The following is a 23,832-nucleotide window of genomic DNA, read 5'->3' on the forward strand; positions in this document are numbered from 1 at the left end:
CATGAGATGCCATGTTGAACATCCGGTGGTCAGTATGAGAGAATTGGACTCAAAGCACCAAATTCTAACTGCTTCAATACAAGATACATGAACATGATAAAGAGGACATGTGGCTTTGCACGGTTACGCGATATACAGCTGTTATTACTGAGGGTGTACTCATTTTTGTTGCCAGTTATTTAGACAGTAATGTTATAAAGGACAGTAAATCTGTACTGCTGTACAAACTGCACATTGGCTACTCTAAAATATATCCAAGTTTTATTTCTATAGTACAGTCCCTTTAGAAGATTATACTAAAATGAAATGTGAGGGGTGCACTTACTTTTGTGAGATACTGTACAAGCACATGCTAAAATTTAGTGAAACATCTTCCCAGAAAAGAGGAGCTTATTAGAACAGATAATCGGATATATTTATATAATATATTGCATATCTTCTTCTTCTTCTTCTTTTGGTGTCTTCCAGTAGGGGGCGCCACAACGGATCATCCCGCTCCAACCCCCCCCCCGTCCTCTACATCTGCCTCTTTCAAACCAACTACCTGCATGTCTTCCCTCACCACATCCATAAACCTCCTCCTTGGTCTTCCTCTATTCCTCCTTCCTGGTGGTTCCATCCTCAGCATTCTTCTACTGATGTACCCCATGTCCCTCCTCTGCACATGTCCAAACTTTAATCTCACCTTCCTCACCTTGTCTCCAAAACGTCCTACATGCGCTGTCCCTCTAATAAAATAATTTCTTATCCTGATATAATATATTGCATATATTTATATATATTCGATAATAAGATGGAACGATGTCTTTTCTTTATGGTCTCTACACTTTTAACAATTCAGATTTTACTACAGGCTTCACTTCAGACATCCGAAGATAAAAAGCGAACACAGTGTTTACTCCTGTCCATAATACAAGTACAGGAAGACACAACAACAACTTATCTCCATCAATCCCTTTTTTCCTTTTGAATGCTTCAGCAGTGTGCTATTGAACCCCTGAGAATGGTTTTCTTTGTTCTGAAACAAAGACCCATTGTCCTGGACCTCAGGCACCTAATGGCCTCCAAGGGATTCAGGAGATTCCTGATCAGTGCATCAGAAAATTACAGCTCTTAGGAGAAAGCTTTACTATTATCTGATAGATCAGGAGACAGTTTCTAATTGTTTGTGCGGTTATAAGATGGTGTAGAGCTTAAGAGGAGCCTTTGTTTTCTTCAGTGCTTCATGTCAAGGTTGGTTTGATCATCTGAAAGTTTCAGGTTCAACCCACACCCGATCCAGGCTCATTATGAAGCTCTTCATGAGTCAGGTGCCGAGCCAGATCAGAAAAGACCTAAAGCAGGAGAAGTCGATGTGTGCGAGAGATCATTGGATAAACCACTGAGAAGAGGGAAGACGGAGGATTAAGTTAAGAAGTCACCATGGTATTCACCACAAACTGCGTGGAGAAACCCATCCGATCTTGTCTGGGAAGAGTCGGCGGATTCGTCGGACGCCATCCGTGGTGGTTCGTCGTCATCCCGCTCGGTCTTTCGGCGGCTCTCGGCGTCGGGTTCTACTTTCTCGAGGACAGAAAGTCTAATGACCTCGTGAAGCAGTTCACGCCAGGTGACGGCCGTGCAAAAGTTGAGAAGAGTTTCTATGAAACCTTTTTCCGAAGTAGCGACGACGACGATGATACTGGCAGCTTGTTTTCTGCTCTGAGGTTGAGCGACGACGGTACATACTCGTCCGCAATCTTCAGCTCTGTGACAAACGTCCTCAGTGAAGACGCTTTGACGGAAATCCTAGCCGTGGACGACTGTGTCAAGAGAATGTCCGTGGAATACGACGGACGAAAGTTTTCCTATAACGACGTCTGCGCTCGGGTGAACGAATCCTGTCAGGAGAACCTTCTTATCAGGGTTTTAAACGGCAATGCAAGCAACATCCACGAGTTCAACCTGACGTTTCCTGTATATCAAGACGATCTACTCGGTGTCGTTCATCTAGGACATTTGGTCGGGCAGGTGGACGTGGACGGGTATGGATTTGTTCAGAGGGCCAAGGCAGTGAGACTCGTTTACTACCTACGGCAAACGAACAGCACACTTGAGAACACCTGGCTGAAAGGTTTCGTGGATTTGGTGGGAAAAATGTCAACAAATGCAACACAGGTACGTCTATGATTTCTTTGTCTCATAAAAACTCCCAACTGTGTCCTGCACCATCACCAGATTCAACCTCGTCCAGGTTTTAGAGACAATTATATCTGACTGAAATCTAAAGCAAACCATCACTTCCTCAATCGGAGGTGTTTAAGTTCAGTTCAAATCAACCTGGAAGATTTATAGACTAAGGTGGCATGTTGGCAAAGCTTGTAGGACACCTCACATCTCAAAGCCTCAAGTTCTTCTGGTGTCCCATTTAGAATGCAACAAGTATCTCCATGGCCAGGCTCTGGATCCACCATGATAGCCAGGATAAAGCTCTTACTGAAGACCAATTGACCACTTTTATTGTGGAAAAATCACGCAAATATTTTTTTGTCTAGTTCGAGTCTGGAGATCATTTAAGGGATTTTTTTTGCTAAATGTAGTTGAGTAAAAAGTACGATATTTGACTTTAAATTTGACTTTTTTTTGTAGAGATGTTAAAGTATAAATCTCCCCAAACTGATATACTTGAGTAAAGTACAGATACTCTAAAAAACATTACTCTCTGTAGTGTCTTATGGTCAGAGGTACTTCCATCAATGTAGATGTGTATGTGTGTGCGCATCCCATCTTAGTTCTCCGGTTGTCCACAATCAGCTTCTTGGTCTTCTCAGTTAAATTATGACCAGACTCTGGATAAACAGGAACAAAGTTATGAACCTGAGACACTAAAAAAAAGGAGGTATTTAGGAGTCATTAATATCCATAAATCTTGAACTGACTGAATGACTTGAGTTTGCTTTCTTCCAGGTGTCCTATTTCACTTCGAAATCGAGGCAAGAAGAATTTGCGAAGAGCTCGGAGTCGGTCACGTGGCTTTTTTCCATCGCGTACTTCATTGCCGTTCTGTTTTCGGTGCTGTCGTGTATCAGGTTGGTGTCAAACTCTACACTCGTATTATGATTACTAGATGAATGTACTTTACATAGATCTGATTAGCCGATTTTCATTCTGTAGGCTCGAAAACGTAAGGAACAAAGCGTGCGTGGCCTTGCTAGGAGTGACCTCAACCGGATTAGCCGTGCTTTCCAGCTTCGGCTTACTCTTGCTTATGAACGTCCCATTTGTCATAACCGTGGCCACGTCTCCGTTCCTGGTACTCGGTAAGACACGTCCTATACTTCATAATTAGGTTTTTCTGAGGGTATGGTGCATGAATTGATACCAAATTGCCTTGCAGGGATCGGAATTGATGATATATTCATCATGATCTCCTGCTGGCAGCAGACCAACGTGCAAGACAGTGTACCAGAGCGTATGGCTGCCACCTACAGAAAGGCAGCTATTTCGATCACCATCACTACCTTGACCGATGTCGTCGCTCTTTACCTTAGTTCCAACAACCCCTTCGGTTCGGTGCGGTCCTTCTGCCTGTATGCTGGCACAGCCATCTTTTTCTGCTACCTCTATAACATCAGCTTCTTCGGCGCGTGTTTGGCGTTGAACGGCAAAAGGGAGGAAAGCAATCGCCACTGGTTGACGTGTCTTAAAGTTCCGGAAGAAAGTCTGCCCGGATCTTCAAAAGCTCATGTTGCATGCTGCATAGGGGGAAGCTACAACCACGAAACTGGAACCGAAGAGGAACACTTGATGGAATTGTTCTTCAGGAAGTTCTACGGACCTTTTTTGACCACAGGTCCTGCCAAAGCCACAGTGGTTCTCCTTTACGTCAGCTACATTTCCATCAGTATCTATGGATGCACTACGATCAAAGAAGGGATTGACCTAAAGAACCTCGCAGTGGATCAATCGTACGTGGTCGAGTACTACGAAGACGAACAGACGCACTTTGCGGAGTACGGTCCGATCGTCATGTTGGCGATCAATGCTACGTTTCCGTATTGGAACGAAGTGGAACGAGCGCAACTGGAAGCTTGCATTTCCGCATTCCAAGCCCTTCCTTTTGTCGGGAATTTGACATCTTGGCTTCATTCGTTTGAGAGTTATGCCAAAGAAAAGCACCTCAACATCAGCTCGGATGTTGAATTCATGGACCGTCTACACCCTTTTCTACAAGGTCAACCGATGCTCCGATTGGACGTCAACACGTCTGATGGTACCATTCAAGCCTCGCGTTTATTTCTTCAAACGCGTAACATTCCGTCAGAGAAGCTCATGCTAGAAACGTTGAGAAAAACTGCCCGGAATTGCCAATTCCCTTTAGTGGTGTACCATCCTGCATTTATATATTATGATCAATACACCGTGATTGCAAGCAACACCATTCAGACGGTCATCATCGCTACTGCCGTGATGCTCGTCATCTCACTTGTACTCATCCCAAGTCCAGTTTGTGCTTTATGGGTCACGTTCGGTATTGGATCCATCGTCGTCGGAGTCACAGGCTTCATGGCGTTGCTTGGCATCAGCTTGGATTCCATTTCAATGATCAACCTGATCATTAGTATCGGGTTCTCGGTGGATTTCTCAGCTCATATATCTTACGCATTTGTATCCAGTGTCAAAACCGGTGCGAACGCTAAAGTCGTGGAGGCTCTGTCCCATCTCGGCTATCCCATACTACAGGGGGCGTTGTCTACAATCCTCGGGGTGGTGGTGCTCTCCGCATCCGTAAGCTACATCTTCAGGACCTTCTTCACCATCATGTTACTCGTCATTTTGTTTGGTTTGTTTCACGGCATTGCGTTCATCCCTGTGTTTTTAACTTTTGCTGGACTTTGCGTCAAGTGTTAACGGCATTAATTATTTCGTGTCTACAACAGTTTCCACGGGGTCTTAAAAAGTCTAAAAAGGGGGATTTTTGTCAAGCACATTAAACATTAAAAGCTTTTTCACATTATTATTTACAGCATTATCATAATTGGCTGTATATTAACTTATTGGGAGGAAACCGGTAGCTCTATGTGAAATCAGACATTGAGCACCATCATATAACCAAAATCCTTGTTTCATGACAACGAAGATTCTGTTAGGATTCGAGTGCGAGATTGGGAGCTGAATCAGGCTTCTTTTATTCAAGCATTCGACTAGAAGAAGGACACCCCTAATTTTTAATATATTATACATGTAAATTTTCTAAATTAGATGTTGTCTTGGGGAACATTGGTTAGGACATCGTGAGCTCAAATCCCTGCATCGGCAAGCTGCCACTGCTGTTGCGCACTTGAGTAATTTCAGTTTTTTTGACATTCTATGATTATGAAAAGTAAAGAAAATAAATTCATCACAGTTTATTGTATAGCTTTTATTCGTTTAATCGTGAATGATGTGTGAGCTTCATCCCAAACAAAAACCCATCAAAGCTTACATTCTTCTATACATCTATATACAAAGATAAAATGTTCTTTCATATTGTACGTTTATTGGTATATACATGACAGATTGAGTAAGAGCAGATGACCAAACCGAAATTTACTGAATTCGCTAATGCAGCAAATCACAGATCCGCTGACCCTCGAGCGAACCTGTAAGGAGGCTTTAACAATGTGTATGGCTTTTAAATATAGGTTTTTCCCCCAATCCAGCATATATATTTTTTATATATACACACACACACACACAATCATTACACATTGCCTTTGATTGACATTTCATAAAACTGGAAAGGTGGAAATGAGAACCAGACAACAAATAAAATGTTCCAGGACTTTCTCCAGCTACAGCCAATTGACATTCCCAGGTTGTGAGACCCCGTCTTGGTGAACTCACTCTGAATCGTTGAGCCTCCTAATCGTTCATCTCATAATTCCCAGATCGTGAAATCCAGCATGAAGCCAAAATGAGAAGAAAGCACCCCCCCCCCCCCAATTCAGTGAGTACACGTTATACATCGTGATCATTAAGTCTACAAAGTGCGTAGAGAATTCTCTGATCTCCTGCACACTCCCCTGCATCTCTCCACTGTGGAGAATTTCGCAGGAGTGTGTCATTATTAGGGAGTAGTGTGGATTTCAGCATACGAACAGTAAAAGGCTCGAGTTTCAGCTTGTATTGCTTTGACTTTCATGTGCATTCACTTTCTCTCCCACACACACACACACACACACACACACACACGACTCATCTGCTGTCCAACGTCTTTCCCTCCAAGACCATCTGAATCTCTCTGGCGTCCAGCGTCTCGTACCTCAGCAGTGCCTCGGCCAGGTTCTTGTGCTCTTTTGCACGGGCCTTCAGGACCACTTTAGCACGCTCGTATGATTCCTGTAAAAGCACAAGCTGGCAAAAGTATTTGGACACCAAATATTTTTTCCCCCAGCAATACGTGTTTTTTGTTTTGTGGTGAACAGATGAATAAAAGCTTACTCTCAGAAGTGTCCTGACTTCCTGTTCAATGGCTGCTTGCGTCTCTGGGCTTTGCTTTGACAGGTCTGTGTACGTCATGACACCCATCTGGACCATGAAAAAGTAAAAAAAAGTGTAGCAAAAACGGTAAGTTCTTGAAATAATGAGGCCTCATTACAGTAATATTATTATTATTTATTAGAATATTGTTTATGTTCAGTTCTATAATCGAAAATGTACACAAACTACAGAATTGAAAGAATAGTTTTTAAAGAAAATAAGTAAAAGAAAATTCATAAAAATTTATCGGTTGACCGATTTTACCAATTCTGTATAAATGAATAAAAAACCATAACACTCCATGTAAAACAGTACTGAATCGTGACAATGTGTTCAATGAAATAGATCTTCATTTTAAATTTAAATAAATTATATTAAATCTCTGTGCAGCGTGCAGTCGCGCGTGCAAAAACAAACAGTACGTAGATTCAGTGATTCGCCTCTAGAGGCCGCTCTTGTGACCTTCTCAGTCACTGCAGCAATAGATGCAACCCGGAAAAACTATCAGTATTGATTTTTGCCAATAGCGGATAGTTCCAGCAATCAACTATCCTAAAGATTCAATTAACCTCTAATTAAAATACACAGGAAAAAGAGAAAATAATAAATAAAAATAATGTGTCTGCAGAAGCTTTAATTCACCCTGGCTTAAAAAAATGGCTAAAATTGTATTAACCAATTACAAATATTTAATTGGTTGATGAACCAACTATCAAATTAAACAATGGATTAGTTGATTAATTCACAACCTAATTAATCAATAATTTTGACCGAAATTAATTATATTTTCATATCCGATTTCCTTGCCGTGCTTTGCTAGTGACATATCTCAACAACTTATTGAATGTTCGCAGGATTGATATTCTCCTGGACACAATTAAGTAGAATTGATCGGTGTGGGGAACCGTTTGAAACAGAAGTAAAGCTCAACCGTCAGATGTCTGAAACGAGTTAGAATTGGATTTTTATTGAGGGTAGTTCTCGCGTAACACATATCCAAGAGCTGAAATGTTACAGGCGGAACACAAACCTTTTCGCTCATGCCGAACTGCGTCACCATCAGTTTGGCGATCTTTGTGGCGCTGTCGAAATCGTTGGATGCACCTGTCAGAATGCAATAAAAATAAATTGTAAAAAACAATGATATAAAAACAGAACAAATACACAAGTTTTACTCCGACAATTGACCCTACTAAAAAATAAAGACCGACACCTAAATACTAAGGCACCAAATATAAATGTAATAAAAAAATATATAATTCTGTCTAAATATATATCTATATATAGTTTCGCTGACGCACCGCAGAGAGCGCGTTGCACGGAGAGCGCTACATTGTATTTATTTGTTATCGTTTATTAATAATACAAATATATTTATTCATATTCATATTTTATTAAGCACATTTCTTATGATTCTGTACTACTTTTTGTAATTAAGTTAAGCATCCATTTTAAAAACTATTGGTATCTATGATCCAACCTAGCTATCGGTAAAATCCACTATAGATCAACCTCTAATTTGTAGCCTATGAATGGCGAAAAATCAGGTAAATAATATCAATACAAATAAAGATTTTGTCATTTGGAACAAAGCAAGGATAAAAATGTGTAGAATTTGTAGAAATCAGGCAGAATGATGGCCTCCAGACACCAGCTGCGAAGCTTTAGGAAACCATTCAAAACACTTGTTCAAACTCACTGAAGCCTGCACAGGTGTGGACTCACCGGTGGTGATGTTGTCATTTCCGAAAATGAGCTCCTCTGCGACGCGACCCCCCATGCTGACGTCCATTTGGGCCAGAAGCTGAGCTCGGGTCTCACTCCACCGGTCGTTTTCCGGCAGCATGGACACCTGGGCCGAAACAACGACTCGATAACTCGCTCGATAGCAAAATAAACCCAATGTAACTTTCTTCAGACGAAAGCAATGATGTACAGGATCCATAAAAATAAGTCCTGATGTGTTATTCAAATTTTTTATCAAATAACTACACATCATACTTTCATCTATTTATTAGGGCTGTGAATGGATACATAAAAAAAATAAATCGGATTAATTAAATGATGTCGAACGAATCGCGTTTAATCTCAATCAAATCAATTAATTTATTATTGAACACAAGTCTATCACTTGGGTTACGGTGGCAATGACAATTTATTTTAATGATTAAAAACAAGCATCACTTAGGCTTCAATGAAAATTACTTTAGTTTGAGCCAATTTGTAATCCAGTTTTTTTCTGGTGTGACGCAGCTGATTTATTCTCGAAAGAACACATCACTACAGACTCTCGCAATGCTTAGATGTGTACAGGTCTGTGAAGGGGGCGGGATGCGTCCATTTGAACGCGTCGTCTTTCCCCCCCATGATTAATTAACGCGTGAAACAAAAAGAACTGAAACTGGAGACTCCCAAAAACGATCTGTTACTATAGAAACGATATTACAATGAGCACAGTCATAAAAAAAAAAACTTACAAGATTACTCAATGCCTTCTGACCAATCAGAGGCAAAATTTTGAGATTTTTAATGCTTCGTTTGTGTGCTACAAAAAAAAAAAACACGGATGAGTGTGTCCGACTCACATGACCCAGAGTGGGGCCTCTCGGCATGATGGTGGCTTTGTTGATGGGCATTGCGTTCTTGGTGTAGTAGGCGATGATCGCGTGTCCTGACTCGTGGTAGGCTGTGATCACTTTGTTTTTCTCATCGATCTCAGCACTCCGACGCTCCGGTCCTGTTTGGGCAATAAAAACAAAACGGGATTTCGTTATACATGTATCTATGGATGAAGTAGACTATATGGAGAAATGTATTGGGCCACCTGATATGTGGTTCTTCTCCAAACTGTTACCACAAAGCGGGAGGCCCACAACTGTACAGGACGTCTTCGGATGCTGAATAATAAAATTTTGCGTTCACTTGAACTTGGAAGCCCAAACCTGTTCCAGCATGACATTGCTCCTGTGTACAAACTGAGCTCCATGAAGATTTGATTTCCATGGTTTTAAGAAAAAGATCTTGAGTGGCCAGCTTTAGAGCTCTGATCTCAACCCTACTGAACAGCTTCAGGATAAATGTGAACACTGACTGCACTACAGGCCTCCTCACATCACCTACATCAGAACCTGACTTTACTAACACACTCAGAAATCTAGTGCAACATCTTCCCAGACGAGTTAAAGAATTTAGAAGAGCAAATTTGAGACTAAATGTGGAATTTACCTGGATACCTGGAGTGCAGTCAGCAATTACATTCATCCCAAAGGTGTTCAATCCTAAAGAGTTGAGGTCAGAGCTCTATTGCAGGAAATCTTCAAAACACTTCCAACCCAAGTAAAGCATATCTTCATGGAGCTGGCTTCGTGTTATGTTGGAACAGGTTTGGATCCTATACAAGTTTGTGCCAGCTTCCTATCCAACTTTGTTTAGGGAAGAAGCACATACAGCTGGGTAAGTCAGATTTCTCAATACTTTTGCCCATAGTTTCCAAACAGAAACGAAATTCCTGACTGACTCATACCATCATTCGGAAAAGTCATCATGATTGGTTGATACTAACCCATCAGAATTTTGTCCTTGGCGAACTCCAGCTCCTTCATGGTCACCATCTCTTTCTCGTCAACGGCAGCCTTCAACGCAGCTTGGTTCACCAGGTTCTCCAGCTCGGCTCCGGAGAAACCCACCGTTCCTCTGGCAATGATCTCGGCCTCCACAGCTGTCCGGGGTCACGTTTGAAAGGACGCGTTACTACAAGGGTGCAACCGAGTCGTGTAGACGTTAAGAGTGCGTCGGATCGCAGTTGACTTACGGTTTAACGGAGGATTAACTGCTCAATTTTTAAACTTAAAAAAAATTTTTTTTTTTAAAACAACCGCAGGATGAAAGTTTTGTTTTTCCCCTGCCGATGTTGCTTTTTAAGTAATTTCCTAACTACACAGAGCAGTCACGTGTTCACGTGAACAGGACGTGTTAATTAATCAACAACAGCAACGGCTGGCGGAGGAGCAGCAAAACCTTGAAAAGCCTCCCGCATGTTTGGGAGCGTTTCCTTGCTGTCTGTAATATATGGAAAGCAAATTAGGTTCATTTCCTCCCCATTTCTTTTTTTGCCGATCCGAAAAGATTTTCCGATCCGTGATCTCGACCGTGAGTATGTTGTGATCCGTTGCACCACTAGTAAAACAGTGTAATAAATATTATTCGTATGTGGTAGATCATATACCGGGGTCTACTTTAATTTTTTTCAGGTACAACTTCAGAATCTCCGTCCGGCCTTTCACGTCCGGTCTGGGGACAGTGACCTGCATGTCGAAGCGTCCCGGGCGGATCAGCGCGCTGTGGGATGGTAACATGAAACCCACTGGATTAATTATTAACTCTCTTGTAAGTAATGGAGGATTTAAAGTAGTATTACAGTGGACCATAGAGATGATAAAAAAGAAAAAGGCTGTAGTTTAGGCTGTAGACCCTCTGCTGTGGTTTATCCAATCACATGCATTTATTTGAATTATTTAGAAAAGGAAAGCAGGAAAGGAAGACAGGAAAAAGCTTTTTTATCCCAGTGATGTTAGGAAGCTAGGGTCAGCCGTGATACAGCCCAATTGGAGCACAGAGGGTTGAGGGCCTTGCTCAAGGGCCCCAACAGTGGCAGCTTGGTGATACAGGAGCTTGAACATCTGACCTTTAGATCAGTAATCCAGAACCTTAACCACCGAGCTGCTACCTCCCCCCCAGCTGAAGGCATCTCGACAGACCAGCAACTACAAATCTAGACCATTAGGTTAAATGAAATGGAGAGACTTTCAAAGCTTTAATTGAATATTTATTATTATTGGATTTACCCACTCTGGTGCAATTAAGGTTTGGTGACTGTGAAATCCTGAGTTATTCATGTCTGGTGATTACACACAAGCAAAAAAAAACCCTGAGTGAAGATACTCACTTATCTAAAGCTTCAGGGAAGTTCGTAGCTCCAATAACGATGACGCCTTCGTTCGGTTTGAATCTGCAAAATGAAAACGAGCGAAACATGTGATGCACGTTAGGCACGTTGAAATGACGTGGGTCGGGACACACTCGAGACACACTCACCCGTCCATCTCAGCCAGAAGCTGGTTGATGGTCTGCCTGGAATAAGGGTGCATGGGAGACTCGATTCTCTTCCCTCCTACGCTGTCGAGCTCGTCGATGAAGATCACGCACGGAGCGTTCGCTTTGGCCTCGCCTGACGGGGAAATTAAAAATGTACGTCCAGGATAAACGAGTCACGCCGTTTGTGTGCCGAGACGTACGTGAGTGACGATTGAACGATTGAAGTGTTGGGATCGAAAAGGTAATGAAAAAAAAACAAAGGTCTGTCTCTCTGTCTGGTTGTCTGTCTGGTTGTCTGTCTGGTTGTCTGTCTGGTTGTCTGTCTGGTTTATATTTCCTCAGGCTTTCCATAAGCAGAGTAGACCATCATGTAAAGAGAACATTATTAAACCTTCCTACGCATCATTCTAAATCTTTAAAATAAAAAGGAAGTGGAATACTGGAGCATGTAAACAACAACAACATCCTCATTGTAAATAATTTCTCATCCCTGCTCCTTTTTCTTAACGGAGAAAGTTGTGCATCAGGGCGGCGCTTACGGAAAAGGTTCCTGATTCGGCTTGCGCCGACGCCCACAAACATCTCGTCGAACTCCGATCCAGAGGCGTAGTAAAAAGGCACGTCGGCTTCCCCGGCTACGGCGCGTGCCAGCAGGGTTTTCCCTGTTCCTGGAGGACCGACTAACAAAATCCCTGAAAAAAAATACCACAGGAATGATGAACAAACGATACGTCACGTCTGTGTTGAGTGTTCTTCGATAAAAGGTTTACCTTTTGGGAGTTTTCCTCCCAGGGCGGTGAACTTCTGTGGGTTCCTGAGGAACTCCACGACCTCCTGCAGCTCGTTCTTGGCCTCCTCCACGCCTTTCACATGCTCGAATGTCACGTTTTTCATCTGGACCGGGTCCACCGCCGAATCCAGGCCTGATGTGGTTCGGAATCGCACTGTCCGGGACGGATAGATTACAGTTCACACACCAAAGGCACGCTGCGCTGCGCTCCACACACACACACACACACACACACACACACACACACACACACACACACACCCACCCACCCACCCACCCACCACAAAACCTGCTACCATGCTCACAGTGATTCGAGAATTATCCCAGTCACTGCTTAAATTTAGATTTTTCCATCTCGCTCCAGAAATCAAGAGTTGTAGTCTGATTTATATTAGGTATGTAATCTAGCCTACTACTGTGGATTTATTTATTGCTGTAGACTTAAAGCACTTTTGTACATCTGCTAAATGTTAAGCAACTGCGCAGATCGGAAAAAATGTACCCGAAAGAAACGGCGTTTTGGAGAGTCCATACAATCCAACCAGCAAGAGGACCAACAGGATCAGCCGTGTTCGCCGTAACGACTCTAGAGAGGAAAACGGATTTCAAATACATGAATATCGGTGTGTTACACAGCTACGGCTCAAACACAGATTTAAGAAATATGAAATATAATCATAAATAATAATAAACCTGATGTAATTCTGACCTTGTGTTCTCTGTGTGAGAGCCTGAGCTTTCAGAAAGCCCTCGGCGAATCCCGTCTTGAAAGCGTCGTGGTGTGCATCAGGAATGTTTTTGGTTTTCAGAAGATGGTCTAACGTCTCGGGAACTTGGCCTTTATCACGCATAAGTAAGTTCTGTAGAGACCAAAAATGAGACGTACACAGCGTGAAGAAATAAATAAATAAACTGGGTGTCGGAAAACCATTTGTTTTTCTTATTTCACGCTTGCACTCGGATCAGACCTTCATAAACGACGGCGTGAAGGTGTCCGTATCCTGAGAATGCTCGAAGCCACTCTGGAGACGCCTCGTTTTAGACTTCAGGGTTTTAAAACCTCGTCTTTGCATCAACACTGCGGGGAAACACGGATTTCTGTAAATTGTGCCTTTTTTTTTTTTTTTTGTGTGTGTGTAAATATGACAGCAGTCCGGTTACTGCTAAATGATGCAACTATGTACTTGTCTGAAATATTGCATACATCTTGATGTTGTGTATGTGTGTCTGTACACATCAGCTGTGGGGTGATAGTTTTCATCCAAATGAGACAAAATACCAAAACATGCTTGGCACTTAGTAGTCAAGTGCATTTATACTTACTTTTACAAATAAAACATAAATAAAATAAAATAAACAAGAACTGATACAGTATAAGGGTTTGATGCGTGATTTGATTTCACTACATTCTATTTTCCACAAAACATTAGCAAACAGCCAATTTATATCACGTGAAGACGTGCGGCCCGTGCGGAGATAAACGTTATGACGCAAGTTTGCATGCTGAAAGACCGTGGCTTTAGTTACCTGGACAGAGGTTTAGCTCGGCACACACTGTCTGGAGCGGAGAAGCACTTCGTCTGCAAAAAACTGAAGATGCCGCTCCCATCCTGGTGAGAGAAAAACCTGGATGGGAGGGAAAAAAAAACAAAAAAACATGAATCAACATTCTTACCAAAAAACATCCAGACCGATAAAGTTATTACATCACTTTCAGTAATCAGGTGAGTGAATGAGGGAGTGTGAAGGAGTAAGAGAGAGAGAGAGATAGAGAGAGAGAGAGAGAGAGAGAGAGAGAGAGAGAGAGAGAGAGTGAATGAGTGAGTGAGTGAGAAAAGAGTGAGTGTGAAATGATGAATGAGCGAGAAAGTGTGAAAGAGTGAGTGTGGGAGTGTAAAAGAGTGAGTGTAAATGAGTGTGTTAGTGTGAAAGAGAGTGAGTGTGAAAAGGAGTGAGTGTGAAAAGGAGTGAGTGTGAAAAGGAGTGAGTGTGAAAAGGAGTCTGTGTGGAAGAGTGTAAAGAAGTGTGTAGGAGTGTGTGTGAATAAGTGAGTGTGAAATGATGAATGAGCGCGGGGGGGGGGGGGGGGTGAGTGTAAGAGTGAGTGTGAAAAGGAGTAAGTGTAAAAGAGTGTGTGTTGGTGTGAAAGAGAGTGAGTGTAAAAAGGAGTGGGTGTGAAAATGAGTGGGTGTGAAAAGGAGTGAGTGTGAAAAAGTGTCTATGAAGGAGTGTGAAGGAGAGTGAGTGTGAAAGAGTGAGTGTGAAAAGGAATGACTGTGAAGGAGTGCGTGTGAAGGAGTGCTCAGTTTGTATAAAGAACACAGATCTATCACAGGCATCTCCCTCACTCATTTGTCCCTCTCACCATATTTGTTGTGAAAGAAGGACTCGGAGGACTGGTAGGACGTCCTCCAGGGCGATGATTCAGCTCGAGGAGCTGTTGGTGTCCTGTCCTGAGGGACGCACGGCAACAACCTGTCCATGAGTTTGTCCAGATGTCCTACTCCCAGATCAGTCAGTCCCACATCTCGGAGACTCCATGACGACTGAACACGAGATGAAGATCAATAGATCAATGAAGAAACTTTTCTAACAAACATATTAACTCAGTGGTTATCTATGAAGGCATCTCAAAAGCTAAGTGTCACAGATACAGTGACACTTCTGATATCACGATACACTGTGTATAACGGGATATATTTATAAATATTCTTTTTATAAATGAACACAAACCAATGGGAAACAAATCCGATGTGTTGTACAGATTTTTCTAATAAAAAACACATGTTATCATTGTTCTCCTTGTCAGTGTTACGTATCCTCCTCATAGATGATGTTCTCCAATAGGTGTTTGATCCTGGTCAGGGTTTCCACCAGAGAACCAGGAAGAAACTCACAAAGAAGTAAAGCAAGCCCTCAGTGATCCAAGAAATCAGGGTTTGATTCATTAATTCATTCTTTTCTACCTCTGGAGCAATTTAGAGTTTAAACAGGGAGGAAACCAGAGAACCAGGAGGAAACTCACGATGACAATGACGTGAGATAAGGATCAAACCAACAATCCCAGAGCTGTAACATAGCGGTGATACATTATAACCTGGAAAATTCATGATCCAGGGATGAAACGACAGGAGGAACAGCAGGTGAACATTTCGCTCAGGTGTGTCCAGGTGTGTCGTACCTCTGTGCAGTGTAGCTCTGGCTCTGATCTTCTCTCTCTGTGCTGAGGTTTGACCACTGAACCCTTAATAGCGTGGAAGGCGCTGATCAGGTGACTCAGAGGAACCGTGACCTGAGAATAGATCATCATCATCATCATCTTTCATCAAGGTGTTCATTTTACGCATGCGCACTAAACCACTAACTCGTTCTAACACAACAAGAAAACCCTAGACTGTTATTATTACTGTTATTATTATTGCATAAACATTCACTTTTTAAAACAAGAAACTACATTTAAGCTTTTTGTTTTATCTTTAGGAAGTTTAAAATGTCCAGCAATAAAATTAGCATTTGAAAAAATATGAACATTTGATTCGCTATCGTTACTGTAGGCCTAGAACTAAGTGGCCATGTCCTAAATAGTGCCTTCTTGCCTTGATATGCGCACTACAAACGGGGTCGAATAATTACCTCCGCACCCTACTTTGTGCACTACTTATAAAACAAGGAGGCAATTTGGGATTGAACCAGCATTTTAGCAAGGAACTAGTAATAAAATATTAAAGGTTTCCAAGCTAACGTTTGAACTACATACACTCAGATTAAGCTATTGATTTAAAATAAACTAGTGCTCCGATTACAGGCAGATTTACTAAATAAAACCCGCTATCATATTGATAAACACTGTTTAAACGCAAACGGGTCAAGCTAACACTCTGTACAAGCTAATCAGGACGAGCTAGCATGGCTGTGCGGTTACCTGCGGCTGGACAGTGGAGGAGAAAGAAAACATTTCCGAGGAAGCAGAGACAAATTCTACGTGACGAGACGCATAAATCAACGGATCTAGAATTGTCTCGGGTAAATTAAACGTCCTCCGCTAAAATCCGGGCTTTTTTTTCCCCAACACTGTAGCTTTCGCTAACGCTTGGTATTAGCGCCCCCGTGTGGCTGCTGTTATATCGGTCTCCTGTCTTCACCTGCTGGGACACAACAAACAAACAAACAAACAAACAAACAAACAAAAATGTATGATTGAGTTAATCGGTTTAAATTGTTCTTTTTTTAAATAAATTATAATTATAAATACATTTCTAAGTAAGTAGTTTGTGCTCAAGTCCTTTATTCAAATATAATTCGATATTTACTAAATCAGAGCTCTTCTTCTTTCGGCTTCTCCCATTATTAGTGTCGCCACAGCGGATCATCTGTCTCCATATTACTGTCCTCTACATCTGCCTCTTTCAAACCAACTACCTGCATGTCTTCCCTCACCACATCCACAAACCTCCTCCTTGGTCTTCCTCTTTTCCTCCTTCCTGGTGTCTCCATCCTCAGCATTCTCCTGCTGATATACCCCATGTCCCTCCTCTGCACATGTCCAAACCTCAATCTCACCTCCCTCACCTTGTCTCCAAAACATCCTACATGTGCTGTCCCTCTAATAAAATAATTTCTAATCCTGTCCATCGTCGTCACTCCCAACGAAAACCTCAACATCTTCAGCTCTGCTACCTCCAGCTCCACCTCCTGTCTTTTACTCAATGCCACTGTCTCTCAACCATACAACATCTCAGGTCTCACCACAGTCCTATAAACTTTCCCTTTCATTCTCACAGATACTCTTCTATCACAAATCACTCCTGCTATCACTCTTCTCCACCCACTCAGAGATAAACTACTAATATTAACAACAACAACAACAACAACAACAACAACAACAACAACAATAATAATAATAATAATAATAATAATAATAATAATAATAAAAGGGATTGGGACACTTTATAATCATTTTTATATTATTTTTATAATATCATATAATATAATAACACGCTAATAAAGCATTTATATTATTATTATTATTATTATTATTAATGATAACAATAATAATAATAGAAATGTTCACATTATTGCAAAGCAACATGAATGTGATATTTTTCCACTAATTTCTGTTTTTCAACCTTTGTTGTCTATCTATCTATCTATCTATCTATCTATCTATCTATCTATCTATCTATCTATCTATCTATCTATCTATCTATCTATCTATCTATCTATCTATCTATCTATCTATCGCAGATAAATGTTATATAATTAGAACTGAGTTTCTTTCAGTTTTATAATCAAAAGTGTGTGTGTGTGTGTGAGTGTGAGAGAGAGAGAGAGAGTGACGTCATGGGAAGGGGGCGGGGTCTCGGGGACCCGCAGACAGACTGGCAGGCAACTGTAATGGCGACGCTGTGCGAGAAAAGATTCGACTTTCCGCTCCATTAGAGCGCTTTCTCACAGAGCACCGGAGGTTCCCTTCAGCCGGAGAACTTCAAGAGAGAGAGAGAGAGAGAGAGAGAGACAGAGAGAGAGAGAGAAAGAGAAAGAGAGAGGGACAGAGAGAGGGACAGAGGGAGAGAGACACAGAGTGACAGAGACACGGGCTGGAAGTAAGTAAACCCCACCGAGCCGGAAATGAAGCCTGGGGACCGGGGAGGGGGAAAGAGCGGTGTGTCGGACAAAAAGGGGAGACTCGGAGACATGTAGGAGACCTGGTTCTGAATGTGCTCCTGCTTTACGTCCAACTCCGGGTCCTGGTTCTGGGTCTGGGTCTGGGTCTGCGTCTCATTGTTTTGTATTACAACTCCAGGAAAACAGCAGCTTTCCGCAAAAAATATAATACATATTCCTAGTTTTGGAAGACAGAAATATTTCCACCATTTTTTTCTTCTCAAACGGGAATCATCTGTTGAGCTCCGAATCTCAGTTTTGCATTTTCAGTCCCGTGTTTCCTCCTGGTAAATTTCCCATTTTTCCGTCTTCGTGTCCTGTTGTTTTGCAGGGCAGAGGGACTCCTCCTGAGCCGGTTCACAGGCGCCTGGGCAGCTAGTTAGAGCTCCAGGGAGATGGAAAGGTGTAAATAAACACACCTTTAACACTAATTAATATAAAAACCTCGACTTTAGAGGGAATAAAGGACACGGTCGTGTTTGCTGGTGTTGTGGAGGTGTTAGTGGTGAATTTGGGGCTAGTGATGATGCTAGTCATGCTAGCTGGGTTTGTTTGTGTGTATTGTTAGCTCGCAGGCTAGTCAGCTCAGGATAACGGTTACACGGCTAGCAGCGGTTATCCGGTTCTGCTAACGTTTTTCCTGCAAGCGAAAGTTTAGAGTGTTTTTCTTCTTGTCTTTTATTTATTTTTTTTCTCCTTTTTTATTATTATTTGTAGTTATTCGTTAAATGAGCAGCGGCCGGAATAACCGAGTCATGATGGAAGGAGTGGGCGCTCGAGTGTTCCGCGGCCCCGACTGGAAGTGGGGCAAGCAGGACGGCGGAGAGGGCCATGTGGGCACCGTGAGGAGCTTCGAAAGCCCCGAAGAGGTCGTGGTGGTGTGGGATAACGGCACCGCGGCCAACTACCGCTGCTCCGGGGCCTACGACGTCCGGATACTGGACAGCGCGCCGACAGGTCACGAGTCACACCGCATTTAGACCTCCTTCACCTCGGTGTATCTGTCTGTCTATCATTCTGCTTATCCATCCATCCATCCATCCATCCATCTATCCATCTATCTATCTATCTATCTATCTATCTATCTATCTATCTATCCACTCATCCATCCATCCATCTATCTATCATGTTCTGCTTATGTCTGTCTATTTATCTACCTGTCTGTCTATCATTCTGTCTATCTATCTATCTATCTATCTATCTATCTATCTATCTATCTATCTATCTATCTATCTATCTATCTATCTATCTATCTATCATGTTCTGCTTATCAGTCTATTTATTTATCTACCTGTCTGTCTATCGGTCTGCTTATCTGGCTGTTTATCTATCTATCGTTCTGCTTATGTCTGTTTATCTATCTACCTGTCTGTCTATCTGTTTTAGTCTGCCTGTCTATCTATCGTTCTGCTTATCTATCCGTCTATTTATCTACCTGTCTGTCTGTCTATCCGTATCACTCTACCTGTATATCAGTCTATCTATCGTTCTGTCTGTCTGTCTGTCTGTCTGTTTGTTTATGTCTGTTTATCTGTCTGTTTATCCGTCTGTTTATCTGTCTATTTATTTATCTACCTGTCTGTCTATCTATCGTTTTGCTTATCTATCTGTCTATTTATCTTCCTGTCTGTCTATCTGTATCACTCTACCTGTATATCTGTCTGTCTATCGGTCTGTTTATCTATTTATCTACCTGTCTGTCTACTTCTCTATCTACCTCCCTGTCTATCTGTATCACTCTACCTGTATATCAGTCTATCTATCGTTCTGCTTATCTGTCTTTTTATGTATTTATCTACCTGTCTGTTTACTTCTCTATCTACCTCTCTGTCTATCTGTATCACTACCTGTATATCTGACTATCTATCGTTCTGCCTATCTGTCTGTTAATTTATTTGTCTGTCTACTACTTTATCTACCTCACTGTCTATCTGTCTATCTGTCTATCTATCATTCATTGTTGTGTCAAGTGATTTTTCTCCGTCCTTCCCCCTGAGTATCTTTCACTCACTCATCCACTCGCTGGATGACACAGCAGGCTCATTTGCATGTTGATTTATTCACTGCGATCCTGTGACCATTATACGCTCAAACGGGACTCGTTCAGCATGTTGTTAAAATAAACTAGAACCTTAAATGTTTGACATCTATGGAGCATTTAGTCTCAGATGTAAGAGCTGTGTACCTGAACTCAGGTAAGTGTTCAGGATGGAGAAGTTTAGAATCAGGGATACGTCTTCTGAAGGTCGTGCATCTGCTCAGTTGTATGAACCTTAATTTTTTTTCCCCCTTCTATTTAGAAATATATTATAGAAATATATTTCTATATTCTTTTCTCCTGTCCTCTAAAATGCAAGCCGCTCAGTAAAGGGGCCTCCGCTAAACGCCGTAAATGTTGCATGCTGTTTATTGTTTGTACGGAGACGAGGTTATGTGGAAAAGCACAGTTTTCATTTGAAATAAGACACGGTGCTGTTTTACAAAAATAACCCACTGGTGCGTTGTGTCCTCACAAAAAAAAATGTCTAGACTTGTGGTTAAGGTAATGATGTGGAACATCAAAGACGTCGGTTACTTCCTGTTCTTGCTTATGATGTAGCCAAGAAACCCCTATTTCTGTCGTATCACCATAATACAGAGTTAAACACACCGGTGAGCCGCATTGGCTTTGGTACCGGAGACTCCTTCTATAAAAAGCGTCTCTGCCCCGTAGGTATCAAGCATGACGGCACCATGTGCGACACCTGCAGGCAGCAGCCCATCATCGGGATCCGCTGGAAATGCGCCGAGTGCACCAACTACGACCTCTGCACCACCTGTTACCACGGAGACAAACACCACCTGAGACACCGGTTTTACCGCATCACCACACCCGGCAGCGAACGGTGAGCGGATCCGAGTTCTGTTAGAAATGCTTCCACTCTCCTGGGAAGGTGTTCCATTAGATTTTAGAGTGGAGATTTGTGAGATTCAAGTCCGGTACTGATGTAGGGTGAGGTGAGGAGATGGTTATCCTGGAACAGGTTTGAATCAGGGAGAAATTTCATTCTACCCACATCCAAAGACGTTGTGTACAATTTTGCGCCTCCAACGTTGTGCTCAAAGTCCGGCGAAGAAGCGACCATGGCCGGAAACGCAAAGTGTCCCAATACTTTTGGCAACTCAGCGGGTTTGTTTGAGGATCTCGGTGATCAATGTGCACTTTAACCCTGACATCAGGGCTGAATAAAGTCTCCTGTCTCCATATGGTGAGGTGATTAACCCCGAGATGCCCAGCAGTCGGTTCGAGTCGCCTCGCTCGTGCCTGCGCTCTGTAACGACCCCAAACAATGGGGTTTGTCTAACAGCTGCTCCGCGCGAGCGACCGTTCTCTCGGGAGCATTGTTCTGCGTTACGGCGGGATTTTTTTGTTTTGTTTTTTGCTCCGTGTAAAAGGAATCGCAGGAGTTTTTCAGACTGCCAGCTGCCTCGTCTACTCCAGCCGTCTGTCTAACAATAAAGCTGACAGTTATGTATGGGGTTTTTAGGACAGGAGCGCGGGTTTAATGTTGCGTGTGTAATGGGATTATTGTGTTTGATTAAAAAATTTTATTAGATTTGATCCAGGAATGCAGTTAAGATCAGGAATATCACACATCCTTTTTTTTTTTTTTTTTTTAGGCCAGACTATTATATAAACCCTGGCGATCAGGTGGCACTTATTCAAAACCGTTTCCTTTTTTTCAGTTCAAATGACAAATTTAATGACTAATGATTAATTTCAGAGTCGATTTTTCAATCATGGAAGTGCATTAAAGTTTGTACAGTGCAGCTTTTCCTTCAGGTTAACATCCAGCCGGTTGTAGTCTAATCAAAGTTGGCCTTTTTTGGGGGGGGGGTCTAGAGTCCTTTTAGAATCTCGTCGAAAATCAAAGAAGATCACGGCGCGAGGGATCTTCACCGGAGGCCGTGTGGTGCGGGGAGTGGACTGGCAGTGGGAGGATCAGGACGGAGGAAACGGCAGGAGAGGAAAGGTATTAACATGTAGGAAAAAAACCCAAAAAAAATCTTTACCTGTGGACTGTAAAGTCAATATTAGCATTTAATAAGAATAAATCATTCCAGCTGAAGTGCTGGAATCTACTTTACATCACAACTTTATACACCTAAACTTTACACACTGTTTTACTGACTACCTTTACATATTTAGGAACCCTTTACAACCTTACCCAGAACATCTTTGCACAACGTTAAACCAAATACCTGAACACCTTTACACACACTGAACCCACCTTTACCGAACACACCTTTACACACACTGAACCCACCTTTACTGAACACACCTTTACACACACTGAACACACCTTTACTGAACACACCTTTACACACACTGAACACACCTTTACTGAACACACCTTTACACACACTGAACCCACCTTTACTGAACACACCTTTACACACACTGAACCCACCTTTACTGAACACACCTTTACACACACTGAACCCACCTTTACTGAACACACCTTTACACACACTGAACACACCTTTACTGAACACACCTTTACACACACTGAACACACCTTTACTGAACACACCTTTACACACACTGAACACACCTTTACCGAACACACCTTTACACACACTGAACCCACCTTTACCGAACACACCTTTACACACACTGAACACACCTTTACTGAACACACCTTTACACACACTGAACACACCTTTACTGAACACACCTTTACACACACTGAACACACCTTTACTGAACACACCTTTACACACACTGAACACACCTTTACTGAACACACCTTTACACACACTGAACACACCTTTACTGAACACACCTTTACACACACTGAACACACCTTTACTGAACACACCTTTACTGAACACACCTTTACTGAACACACCTTTACACACACTGAACACACCTTTACTGAACACACCTTTACACACACTGAACCCACCTTTACTGAACACACCTTTACACACACTGAACCCACCTTTACTGAACACACCTTTACACACACTGAACCCACCTTTACTGAACACACCTTTACACACACTGAACACACCTTTACTGAACACACCTTTACACACACTGAACACACCTTTACTGAACACACCTTTACACACACTGAACCCACCTTTACTGAACACACCTTTACACACACTGAACCCACCTTTACTGAACACACCTTTACACACACTGAACCCACCTTTACTGAACACACCTTTACACACACTGAACACACCTTTACTGAACACACCTTTACACACACCGAACACACCTTTACTGAACACACCTTTACACACACCGAACACACCTTTACTGAACACACCTTTACACACACCGAACACACCTTTACACACACCGAACACACCTTTACACACACCGAACACACCTTTACACACACCTTTACTGAACACACCTTTACTGAACACACCTTTACTGAACACACCGAACACACCTTTACACACACCGAACACACCTTTACACACACACCGAACACACCTTTACTGAACACACCTTTACACACACCGAACACACCTTTACACACACCGAACACACCTTTACACTGAACAGCTATACGGAAACAACTTTACACAGAATAACTACAAAAACACTTTACACCCAGTATCTTTACACTTTACATGGCTTTACACAGAATAACTATACAAAACAGAACTTTACATAGCTTTACATGCCACATCTTTATACTGAACAACTTTTTCTGATTACACAATTTTCTGATTAATCTGTAAAGGACACCCACAGACAACTTTACACTACACACCTT

General features: G+C 42.1%; 3 protein-coding genes across 13 annotated transcripts in view; 2 read left to right on the plus strand and 1 right to left on the minus strand.

The window, feature by feature from the left end:
* The first annotated feature begins 516 nt into the window (after positions 1 to 516).
* On the plus strand, positions 517 to 5,561 carry ptchd3b (patched domain containing 3b). The gene is made up of 4 exons (XM_083525101.1): positions 517 to 2,157; positions 2,947 to 3,068; positions 3,154 to 3,299; positions 3,377 to 5,561. Exons 1-4 carry the CDS (start codon positions 1,423 to 1,425, stop codon positions 4,888 to 4,890), a joined length of 2,517 nt encoding a protein of 838 aa, XP_083381227.1. The 5' UTR covers positions 517 to 1,422; the 3' UTR covers positions 4,891 to 5,561.
* yme1l1b (YME1-like 1b) lies at positions 5,387 to 18,891 on the minus strand. Its single transcript, XM_083525105.1, has 19 exons — positions 18,004 to 18,891; positions 16,308 to 16,530; positions 15,567 to 15,677; positions 14,751 to 14,931; positions 13,913 to 14,011; positions 13,354 to 13,463; positions 13,095 to 13,245; positions 12,888 to 12,971; positions 12,366 to 12,539; positions 12,135 to 12,287; positions 11,596 to 11,728; positions 11,447 to 11,509; positions 10,727 to 10,839; positions 10,064 to 10,219; positions 9,087 to 9,238; positions 8,227 to 8,353; positions 7,532 to 7,605; positions 6,463 to 6,549; positions 5,387 to 6,360 (listed from the first exon to the last, which is right to left on the minus strand). The coding sequence occupies exons 2-19, from the start codon at positions 16,338 to 16,340 to the stop codon at positions 6,217 to 6,219; spliced, it is 2,145 nt and encodes a 714-aa protein (XP_083381231.1). The 5' UTR covers positions 16,341 to 16,530; positions 18,004 to 18,891; the 3' UTR covers positions 5,387 to 6,216.
* Positions 18,778 to 23,832, plus strand: part of mib1 (MIB E3 ubiquitin protein ligase 1) — a gene marked incomplete at its 5' end in the record, with an annotated part of 48,398 nt that continues 43,343 nt past the window's right edge. For all 11 annotated transcript variants that reach the window (XM_083525016.1, XM_083525022.1, XM_083525020.1 and 8 more), the window contains 3 exons: positions 18,778 to 19,006; positions 20,763 to 20,934; positions 21,933 to 22,062. In XM_083525016.1, the coding sequence (XP_083381142.1) occupies positions 18,778 to 19,006; positions 20,763 to 20,934; positions 21,933 to 22,062 (531 nt within the window). The remainder of the gene's footprint in view (positions 19,007 to 20,762; positions 20,935 to 21,932; positions 22,063 to 23,832) is intronic.

This window comes from Silurus aristotelis (assembly GCF_946808225.1).
Source record: "Silurus aristotelis genome assembly, chromosome: 22".
Lineage (NCBI taxonomy): Eukaryota > Metazoa > Chordata > Actinopteri > Siluriformes > Siluridae > Silurus > Silurus aristotelis.